General features: G+C 44.3%; 1 protein-coding gene across 1 annotated transcript in view; it reads right to left on the reverse strand.

The window, feature by feature from the left end:
• Window positions 1-549: 549 nt before the first annotated feature.
• Window positions 550-11,771, reverse strand: part of BBS4 (Bardet-Biedl syndrome 4) — a 21,214-nt gene continuing 9,992 nt past the window's right edge. The window contains exons 7-14 of the mRNA XM_009588142.1: window positions 10,429-10,483; window positions 8,834-8,902; window positions 7,428-7,580; window positions 7,125-7,296; window positions 6,577-6,646; window positions 2,710-2,851; window positions 2,132-2,342; window positions 550-701 (exon numbers count right to left, since the gene is read on the reverse strand). Of these exons, the coding sequence (XP_009586437.1) occupies window positions 550-701; window positions 2,132-2,342; window positions 2,710-2,851; window positions 6,577-6,646; window positions 7,125-7,296; window positions 7,428-7,580; window positions 8,834-8,902; window positions 10,429-10,483 (1,024 nt within the window). The remainder of the gene's footprint in view (window positions 702-2,131; window positions 2,343-2,709; window positions 2,852-6,576; window positions 6,647-7,124; window positions 7,297-7,427; window positions 7,581-8,833; window positions 8,903-10,428; window positions 10,484-11,771) is intronic.

Raw genomic sequence — 11,771 nt, forward strand, 5'->3', positions numbered from 1 at the left:
GCCAGGCTGTGCTAGTCCCGAGCCTGGTTTATTGTTCTGCACTTGCCCTGGTGAGGTGCGCTACCTTCACCCCCTCCCCGAGCGTATTACCACTGACCTTACAACAGCCTGTGTAGGGCTTCCTCAGCCGCTTACAAGTTCAGCCACTGGAAGGGTTTGATCCTCTTTGGGATCCAGGATGCTAAGTCACTACTGCTGGGTTTTCTAAACATACTGGATGCCTCAGCATCCTTCTGGAGGACTTACACTCAAACACTGAAGACCGCCAACCCTGTGGAGAGATGGATCTCCATCCTCCGGTCTCTTGTAATAAGCTGTGACCACACTAACAGTAGCTACGCAGGAACCTCTTCTGATTACTGCAATGACTCCTTGGGACAAGGTAGAGACCATGTGCTAAAATCATTAACAGAAAACAGCTGCATTTAGACTAACTGACAAAGGGGTGAAGCCACCGTGGGTCAGGGGAGAGGGCAGGTTCCCTTCCCCACAAGTCAGCAGGCAGCGCTGGGATACTGCTGCACCTGCCTGTCCCGACCAGAGTCCATCCTAGTCCGCTGCCTGCCGGCTCTTGCGCTTTTCTTTCCTCTGTTCCTCAGCTGCTGTTGCTGCCGAGGTCTCCTCAGGGCTCGTTTCTGAGCCTGGTTCTGGTTCCAGAGGCAGCGAGGGTGGCTTTGCAAGTGGAGCTGGTGCTCCAGCACCTGGGGAGAGAACACAGTTATAGTTACTGTACGGCTACACGTTTTTTGTCTATTCTTTTTGCCCTTCCACGGAGGGCACGGAGCAGCACGGAGATGCAGAACAATTACAGCTACCAATTACTCTCAGATTTCTTCTGTCTAGCATTAGCTTATCAATAGCACTCAACTCTTGTGAGTTATCCAGCCAGAGACCTTACAATACCCAAAGTTCTGCTGAAGGGAAGCTAAGGTACAGGATCTCATTCAGCTGGGCTGCTGTGAGAAGTCAGTACAAACTTACGAATTAACTCATGCTTTAGAAGGGAAAATAGTTCCACTGAAGCTGGTTTATATTGAAGCTGGAGCCAAAACCACAGTATCGTTTTCAGTTCACAGTTTTAGCAAACTCAAGGAAAGTTTCCAGGCAGTTAACATAGCTACTTACAGAACAAAATCAAAACAGGACACTTCTATGCTGAAGTTGTTTCTACGCTTAGATTTAGGCTGACAACTGATGTTATGAACGAGCTCCCTTCTCTGATGTGGATGAAAAAGTCCTTCAGGTAAACCACAAACTCCTGTATGTTTTATTTTTCAGCTTTCTTGACTAAGACTTCCCTGCATGGAAAGTTTATTCCATGCATGAGAAATGGAACGGGTCCTTAGGGGTGCCAAAGAAAGAGGCCTGGATTACACAACCTTTCTCCTGGTTCAGTCCACAGGAAACAAGACTAAGAGTGACAGAAAACCACCACAATGAGCAATACCTCTAGCGCATTCCTCCTCGGAAGCCAAGGGGTGAGAGGAGGTCAGGCTATGAATGGTGGCTCAGGAAATGCAGCCCCAGCAAGAAGCAGCACATAGAGATACTGGCCTAAGCCTTCTAAGGCTGATGCTATCTCCTGAGCAACCTCCAGTCCAGTGGCCCACACTAAAAGGTAATCCAGCAACATTTGCAAGGGGGGAACCTGGCTGGACAGCTTCAAAGCAATCCAGTTGCAGTTATTTTTGTAACAGAAATGACAAAGCGCTCCAGAAAATTGTCCATCATTTCCCTTCTCTCCAGCAGCCTGTCTGTGCGTGTCAGCTCCTGGGCTCTTCCAAAGGAAGACAAGAGGTCTGGTTTCTGAAAACACCTCCTTTCCAGAGCAAGATTTCAATCCCATGCTAATGGAGTCTTGCCCATCGTGGCTCAGACAGGAAGGGAAACTTTACTGGCTTGCCACACCCCTGCAAAAGCCTGATAGTATAATGCACCCCAGAGAGCATTTTCCTTCCACGCTTCCTTAACTCAGAAATCTGGGAAAGTTATTACCAAATACTGACATCACTACTGTGTAAGCAAGTCAATACCTTCCTAAACACGTGCTGTAACTCTGTACTCAAAGGAAGAGAGATTTCTTTTCTCCCCTCCCACAGTTCTACTTTAAAGAGTAGCAAAAGAGAAGTACCTGTGGGAAGCTGCACGGTTTTCCCATACCCTGCAGCTGAGGACATGGCTTGACCCAGGGCCTGGTTAGAGCCCAAAGGCTGCTGAGTGCTGGAGGATTTCCCTGACGGAGCAGCTCTCTGCTTGGATTTAGACTCTTTAGAAGGCTTTGTCCAGACCAGGCTCTCCCCAACCTGCAGGGCAGCTCCCATCTTCTGGGCAACCTCCACCATCTTCTCCAGAAGCAAAAAGAGAAGACCATTGTAAACAGGAACACTTCAGAAAACAATAAAGTCAACAACAACAAAAAACGAGAGCTGCGCAGAGCTGGCTACTGCCTTGGTGCTCGAGGGAAACATCTCCGCTAATTCATTCCCTTAATTAAGAGGGAATCTTGTCTTGCTGTGTATTGATTGAAGAACTGGGCTTCAAAGAGCAGAAATGAAGCAAGCAGCTCTCAGCAGGCGACTGCTCTACTTGGAAAATCTCATAAGGAAAATTTCTTCCTAATAATTGGACTCCAAAGTCCAATTTTCTCCTCGTTTGTTGCCAGTCTTAGCGTGGCTACTTAGTTCTCACTGACAACTGTTAGGCACGTACCTCAGGGTCAAAGTCAAGAGTACTGCTCTCCTTCACTGCATTGACCTTCTTCTCCATCTCCTGATACTGGCAGAGGGCTCCCTTCTTGTCGCCCTGGTTATACAGCAGGACAGCATAGTTCAGGTTGACAAGGGGGTTGCACCTGCAGCAAACACACAGAATACATCGCATTCACTGTGGGAACGCTTATCCTGACTTGAGTAACGCTAAGATGTGCCCAAGCAGCAAAGTTGGAGACACCATACTGACTGGCACAGACAAGCCATGGGGTACTCTGACCCCAAAGCAGATGAGGGGCTGCACAGCCAGAGTCCTTTGGGAACATGACAGAGCCCCACGTGCTCGGCGAGAGATCCGGTGCCTGGGCTCAGAGAAGCATCCCAGTGTCAATGACAATATAAACAACTTTGCTGATTGCCTCACCCCCTGCAAGGCTCTTCTCTGCGACAGCCAATTCTTTGCACTTGGGGACCACCTCAGGACTGCCTGTAGTAAGCGCCTGGTTTCCCAGCCCCTTGCTCCTGGGGCAGGTAGAGCAGTGGCGGGGGCTTTCATCATAGTGTGGAAGCTGATCTCTGCTCTGACTTATCTCAGGCCCTCACAGCTCTCCCAATTTGTAGGGGAGCAGCTTGTCGTGGGACACAGCAGTGGAACAGACCCATGCTTATTGATTGTATTTTACAACCCAACATGCGACAGAACATGCTGTTGACATTTCATTTTCCTCACTTCTCTCTCATTCACCCAGCAAAAGCATATATAATTGTACGTACTGTTATAGAGAAACAGTAGGTGATACCTATTAACAAAGGACTCGAAGAGGAGACCAGCACCACAGACAACACCGTTATCCTGCGCAGTCCTGCCTCCCCTCCTGATGCAGAACAGCACATTAAGATTTCAAAAAGGCAGAATTGCTCCATATATTCTCATTTTCTTCACTAGGATACATTAATCCCAAACAACAACTTTTCTTCTGGCATAGCCAAGAGTGTGAGCAAACTCAACCGGAGAGAAAGAGTGAGCTGACTCCCTTGGCTCTGTAACTGATAAGAGAAGCTCTCAGAGACCTGATCCTTAATTGCCTCACAAGCCACACTCAACAAAGTGCTCTGACCATTCTTTAGCAGTCTGAATTGCACCCTTATTTTGGAGAAGCAAAATGCATGTGTATTATCTGACAAAGAAATGAAATGCAAGAGGGTCACCTGCCCCAGCACGGGAGCTCATGCAGACGCTCGGCTCATCCAGGCTGCAGGATGAGACCTGGAAGAGCAGAGGTTGCATTTGGCCAGAACAGGGGACGTGCTGTTGAGGGGTGCACGGAAGAGCACTGTCTAACCACAGCTCCCTGCAGAGGAGCCACATACATGTATCACTGCACACAGGCCAGTGAGAGATGCTTTGTAGTTTGCTCAATAAATGTGAGCAAGGGGCTGGTGCCCTCTCCTGGAGTCTGGCAGGGATAACTGGAGCCATCCAAGGACTCCAGCACCCACGCCTGGGGGGCCAAGACAGATAGCACCCTTTGTGAAAAGTGCAGAAGGGAAGGCTTCTGCTAACGCTGTTCAATAAATAGGAAGCGTCATCTGCAGGCCACGACGGTCCATCCTTGGTAAGTTATATGACAGCGCTGCAAGAAAGAAGACTATTAGAAGAAATCTGATAACATTTATAACCATTGGTTTTCCTTTAACTGAGAAACTGGAACACTGACCCCTCCACGAAAAAACCCTCCTCACTGTCTTTGCCAAAGCAAAGGAAGTAATGCTTCCTTTGGAATAATCAAAACCCCACCTCTTTGTCCCCCCCCCAAAAAAAAAAAGCCAAAAAAGAAAATACAAAAAACCAAACCCACACAACAAAACTCTGAAGAGATCAGACAGATCTGGGAACAGCAAGTTGTAAAATTAATTAAACCTTATGAAGCTAATTCGCCTTCAAGAGCAGCAATATGACTGTTAGAAAAAAATCAATAGCTAAATAACCACAGAAAGAAAGGACAACTATGAGCTAGAACCAGTACTAAGAAGAAACACCTTTTTTTAAAGATTTTTCCAACATGCTTTCCATTCTAGCCCCCAGCATGGCACCCAGGCCAAATGTCACAGTGCTGCTATGAAAGTATTTATGGCAATGGAAACAAGCACGGCTACCTTCACCCCAGCCAAACCGTTCATAATATGCCAGCAAAAAAAGCCTGTGGGGACATGGATTCAGCCACACAATAACTGTCTAAAATATACGGCATGTCAGCTGAACAAGCCTAACTAAGTCCGGATATTCCTCCCAGCAGTCCCTGGCAGTTGGCATTCATTTTTGCTTTGATGAGGTTTTATTTTCCTGGTAAGACTATATAGCTGTAGCATCATAGTAGTGCCAAATACTTAGGCAAAGTTGTAGAGCTAAATTTCTATTCCTTCTCTTTGACCAAAGCACACAAACTCATGACTAAGCAGCCTGAGCAAACTGCCTTGCTAGGCACGGAACGCTGATTTGGAAAGCCAGGCAAAGGAGTCGACCGGACTTAGTCAGTGATGTTGCTAGGAATGACCGACGCATAACTGCAAAACGCTCTCGCACAGCAATACATTTATAAATCTTTGACCATAGTTTGCACTGGTTCGGTTCCTCTGAGGAGGTTGCACAGACCTACTGACATTTGAAACAGACATAGAAGTAATATTTAAACCTGCTTTGTAATTCTGTTGATGCTTAAGTAGGAAAAACTTCAGTGCCAGACGTGTGCTGGCTGTGCAGGGCTAACGGATCCAAGAGCTCTGGCATGCAAGCCATGTAATTCCCAGGAAACATCTGAGAGCATTTACAGCACCTCTTCGCAAAGAGAACTGCACTACAGTGTCAAACACTATTTTTTGAAACCTGCTGCCCTTTCTAATGGGTTTAGGAACTTCCAGAATTCCCAAAATTAGGCCTGGCCAGTGCACCTAGGTTAGAGAGGACAGAGGAAAAGGGACCAGCACCTTCTCATGCCACCTTGTGGTGGCCACTGCAGATGGAAAAAGTGTTTTTGCCACAGCTCTGTCGCCAACATACAGACTCCTGGACTCAGGAGCACTGTGCTGGCTGCTGTAAGTATGCAAATATTCACAGTAAATTGAGGAGAAAAATCACCATCGAATCACCTACTAGTTAAAATCTGAAAAGGAAAAAGGAAAGGTAAAGAAAAGCAGACACAGGGATCCAAAACTATTCATAAATTTGAGACAAATTTGTTTTTCTGACTGAAACAATGAAATACTGCAAGGTTCATTTTAACATTTCTGAAACCAAGCGCTCTGATTTTAAGAGCCAGATTGCAAACACAGACATTGTTAACAAAATGGAGGAGAAAGGGCTACACTGCTGCCCTTTTATATGCTTTATTCTAGCTTCTTGCCCACATTCTCCCAGCTAAAATCTTCCCTCTGCCCAATTAAGAACAGGCTTTATCCCAAGCTTCTCATTGCTCCGCACAGTGCTCCAATTTTGGGTTACAAAATATTCTGGGATGACTGGTTTTCTTCTATCGAATCTGCTCTGCTGTGCATAAATATTCACTGGAAGGTGGCCTGGAATCCAAAGTTATCACCACTGACTCACTAACTAAACAGCAAAATAAAAACCAGCTTTGGGTTCGACTGAAAAAATTTCCCTTTCCTTTTTCAGAGCTGACCTGAATTTTTAAGAAAAAAAAAAAAAGGTGGTTTTAAAACAGTGACTTGCATAGCTGAAGGAATAAAAACATTTCCCTATCGCAAACCATTTAGGGTCAAAGTAGACAGAGGGACAAAGCATGCAAAGGAAACCAGGTGAGGGAGGCAAAGCAACACTATCAAACAACTGACAGCTATGATTAAGACTTACTTGTCCAGTGCCACAGCTTGCTCGTAGGAACGTTTTGCATTCTCAACGTCTTCAAGGTTCGTCAGAGCAACTGTACCAAAGCAAAATGTACACACACAAGTTGATGCTTCACAAGGACTTCATTTTTAGGACAATTTTGAATGTCATTACATCGTAAAATAAACAGGTGCTAGCAGGGTTGCCTGGACTGCTGCCGGAATTAACCCTACTAATGTAACTTCTGACAAATACTTGTCTCGCTCAATCCCAAATATCCAGTGCTGGAAATCCACACCCACTCCTTAGGCAACCCAAACCCAAACTCTCACATGTAGAAAGTCTTTTCTAATGTTTAATCTGGATCTGACTGCAACTGAACCTTCCTATTCACCACAGAGAGAGAACAGACTGTTCAGACTTTATACCTGTCAGTGACCTACTGGGGAACAGCTTCTTAGTATAGCCTTTATCCAGTATTTGTTTACTTCAGCCCAAACTTTCTGTCTCTATAATGTTGCATCCCCTAAGCTGGATTATTCACTGGAGCTGGATAACAGAGCGTTGTATACCTGCAAGGAGCATATACAGCTCTCCCATCTTGGGCTGGAAGTTGATGGCAGCGCTGAGGAAGTGGAAAGCAGATGCGTACTGCTGCATCGTGAGGTGGACTAACCCCAAATTGTACAAGATCTTCCAGTCAAAGGGAGCCAAGTAGTTTGCCCGCTTCAGGCAGCTGATGGCCTTCAAAAAAGGAATAAGCGTGCTGTAACGCAGCCCACCCAGAACAGACCTCCTGTCTCTGCCACAAAGGGAATCTTGTTCTTGCATGAAGTTAGCTACAGATGAAAAAAGAAAGGAAACCAGATACTTACTGCTACATATTTCTTCTTCCCGAAGAAGCACATCCCAATGTTGTTCCACAGCGGGGGGCTTTCAGGCACAGTGCTGGCTACCACCCTGTATTTGGAGAGGGCAACGTCAAAATCTCCATGGGCCTGCATCATGCTGCCAGCCGCCAAGGTAGCCTTTGAGAGAAGACAAGCGACCAGCTGAGGAACTGGAATTTCCCCAAATATAGCAAGAAGACAACAGGACAAAATTAATAAACTAAAGCCATCTCAAGAGCAACCATTTAACTTTCTCAGGTGTTTTCTTCTAGGGGCTGCCAAGACCAACAGTGGGGCGTAGATGGGGACTCTAGAATCTCCCAACATATAGCAGAAGACAGGGTGAAGAAGGGACTCGAGTCCACTTCTTCCTGCACCATCTCGATCATAACTCGGAAATGTCTCGGAAATACTGCAACGTGACAAGTGTTTAGGGTATGTTTTGGGGTGACAGTAGTATCTCCTAGAGTCTGAGTCTCAGAGAAAATCTATGCACTAATGGTTTCTTTTTACCAGCAAGCACAGATAGAAATAGTTCTGGTGCAAGTTAACCAGAGAGTAAAACATATGCAAGCAAGACATATGCAGCAAAGCTAGCCTAGTTCACACTGACTGGTTGATACTGCAAATTAATGGAAATATGCACGGGGGAAAAAAAGCAAGTGATTGCAACACACTATATTTAAACCACACCAGTTAAGTCCTTTATAATATTTCACAGTGACAAGTAAAATTTGTATGTGTAAAGGTGTTTTCACAATAACATTCAGCTTGCATTCATACATCATTTGTCAACTCCACATTTCAATACTCTACATCGTTAACATTGTACAGAAGGAAAAAGAGGCAGAGAGAAATGAAGGAACATGGCTAAAAAGAGAAGCAGTTTCACAGTCAGGAATGAAACCTAGATGCCAAGCTCGGCCTTCCAGACCAGCGCCAAGGAAAAGTCACATTTGTATACGACAGTTGGAAGCACAGGCAGAGTTATTAGCATATGAGAGAATAATATAATGGAATAGCACTTGTATCTGTGCTCCGTGCCTAGGAGTCACAGGGACCTAGGAACAGCTCTTGGGATTTTTGAAACAATGTCTAGAACATTTTCCTTGCAAAGTAAATTCCATTTGTTTTAATTTGTTTGCGACTTCAGATTAAAAACCAAAGGGATCAATTTAACATCCCATATTCTGCCTCCTCCCCTTTCCCTAAACTCCCTACCCAGGGAAAGATCCCAGAAACGTTTTTCGGAGAGAGCTTTCTGGGCATGATCGTTTTCAGCCTCTCCAGGCTAAGACCCTGGGTATAGATGGCAAAGCTCTGATATTGGAATTAGCTTTAAGAGGTGTCGCATCATCATTCAGCTGGTTCGTTTCCATTCCTCATGATACCTTGTAGTTGCCTGGGTCATAAGTAAGCGCGTTTCCAAGGTGTTCAAAAGCCTTCTGGTAATCCCCAAGCTGGGAAAAGAAGTAAATAAGCATCAGAAATTCAGGAATAAGGGGGGTTAAGAAGGAGAACGCATGCTTTTGGGGCACTAGAATTTCTGGTTCAGTTAAAATAAATATTCAGAAAAGCAAATTTTACAGTGCTCCCATTACACACACGTGTTCTTGTTTGATAAATTACAAAACAGATTCTAAAAATTTATTTTGCTGGGCTGGATTCACTGTTCTGACCAAAACAAAGTTTTCCATATAGTTTGTGCTCCGACTTTTCTGTACAGGAGTGAGCTCTGGGTTGTTACTCCTCTGCTCCTTCCTCTCTTCCAGAAAAGAGCTACAAATTGCTACTCTGCACATCCTTGATTCCCTCACCACAACTTCCTCACTACCCAGGGGACTCTTTTCAATGGGAAAAAGTCTCCCCTTGCCTTCCAATGGACTGCAAGTGTTAGTGGGCACGACTGTGTCCATATATAAGCACGTGACTGCTTAGAACCCCTTAAATCCTATAGTCTTCAATTGAGTTATGCCAGAATTGTACCAGTCCAAACAGGATAAAATTCTGGACACTGGCGTCCTTTTCTGGTCACAAAAATTGATGAGAAGCCCATCTGTCACTCCAGCAATTACACTGATGCATCAGAGTCCAGCGCCTTCTGTAATTAATAGCAAGTGGGAAAGCTGTAGAAGCATCTTTAAAGCTCCTGAAGGTGAGTACGTATCCAGAGAGACATGACAAACTGAACAAACGAATCACAGCACAGAGACCTGGGGGCTAAATTCACAGGTCAAATGTTATACTCACACTATTTCTATCTCACAGATCGCCCTTCCCATGTCATACTCCCTTCTAAATCCACACTTACCCAATTAAGACATCCAAGGCTCCTACTGAATTTCCCTATCTCTAGAGCAAGGCAATTTTTTTCAAGATCTACATGTTATTCTCGAGCATCTAAACGATTAGGGAAATGCTTAAGGATCTTTCCGAATCAGCACTTGGTGCAAGTTTTCTAGCCCGTCAATCCTTTCAGGCACTACTGCCTATTCTTCTTGGCTTGTTCATTCTTTGGGAAGCTTACTTTTGGAATAATAGGATGGTCCTTCCTATACATTTTACAGACCCAAGTGATAAGCATGCCTTTGTTATTTAAATCGATTCTGATTTTCTTCTATGGTGCATTAACACTAACAATTTCATGGCTGCTTTTGTAGGAGAATAACTTGCTAGACTTCTGCACCGGAAGCAACTGGAGCTCCAGAAGAAACTAGTCATGTTTTGTTGTACTTGGAGGATTTATAACAGAATTAGGGCAGTTGCCAAACAGAATTCCTGGCTCAGGTCCAGGAAATCAACTTGCTTTTAGCAGCAAAAAGAAAAAAGAAGATACAGAAAAGCAAGCTCTGTCATGCTAAATGCAGTCTTTGGAGAAATGTGTGCAAGTCATAGGAAGGTGGATAGAAATTAACTCTATAGAAAAAAAAACCTTGGTCATTTTGCAAATAATTAAGTTCATGTAATAGCTAACAGTCTTCAGTACCTGCAAGTAAAGTAACCCCAGTGTTGTAAGGAGGTCTGTGTTTTCTGGAGAAAACCTGTAGTACAAAAGCCAGAGAGCTGCGTTGTTTATTAGCCCTTCTAGAACAAGGTAAAAACAGAACATGGAATTATGATGCTACATTATACTAGTATCACTCCAGGAAATTAACAGTTATTATTAAACACAAATATTAGAACAATTGCCATCATGGGAACTTCCTTTGAACAATATTACACCTAAGCTTTCAAAATGTCTTCTAGATATAAATGAGAAGTCAACATAGCTCAGTAAAATAGATCTGGATACATAACAAGATAATGTGGGTTTGTTAAGCTTCAAAGTGAGTCTGCATCAGTGACCTGGAAATACAAAATGGGATTTTCCATTGTCTCCCATAAACCACCCTGTAAATCCATCCCAAGCCTCTTGGGCCATGTAGGCAATCCTCAGCATTTCTGATGGATTCTACACACACTCATCATCAGACTTTTAATTCACCCTATAAAAAGATTACAAACCTGGTTTCACAGACCAGCTGCGGACCGCTCACCACGGCTTTGTGCTACACTGCAGCCCACAGACCAGAGTGCTCAAAACAGGCACTACCTGTTAATGTATCCCTGACCCCATTCAGCACGAAGAAGCTTGAAAAACTATGTCCCAAGGGCTTTCAATTACTACATGCAACTCCCAAACCTTCACTGCTAGTCTGGTGTTCACACAGCAATGTTGTGAAGCCTTTTAAAAGCATCTCCATTCCCAGAAGCTTTTGAAGAAATAAATAGGATGGAAAAAAAACAACAAAAAAGAAAAGGCAGAAAGAGACACTGTATTTGTGGCCTCACTCACCTTGAAAGCAGAAGTCCCTGCTATCAAGACTTAAGAAATCTAATATGTACAATCACATAGGCACCTTTAAATCTCAGCCAGAACAAGACCACCTGTGCCTGGTGGTATCTAAACACGGAGCAACTACAGACTATCCTGGAGCTGGTAACAGCAGGCAAAACGTAATAGGCAGATGAGAACAAAAAAAAAAAAAGAAAGTGAGGAGTGAGGAAGAAGGGAGGGCAGGGGAGCACTGAGATAAGATATATGAACCTGGTAAGATGCTTAGCAAGGATTATTTACATAATAAACATTCTAGATTAGTCCAAGTGTCTACCCAACACAATATACTGTCACACAGCAGCCAAAAGCAGACGTGTGAGGAAACAGTATGTGAAAAGAGCCAGTACAAAATGTAGATCCTCCAGTGGCTTCCAACATGCTCCTGCTTTTCTTTAGTGTTTGCCTCCATTACAAAACTACATTTTAAAAGCATTGGTAAATAAGATGCTCAG

This window comes from Fulmarus glacialis, unplaced genomic scaffold (genome assembly GCF_000690835.1).
Source record: "Fulmarus glacialis isolate BGI_N327 unplaced genomic scaffold, ASM69083v1 scaffold39160, whole genome shotgun sequence".
Classification (NCBI taxonomy): domain Eukaryota; kingdom Metazoa; phylum Chordata; class Aves; order Procellariiformes; family Procellariidae; genus Fulmarus; species Fulmarus glacialis.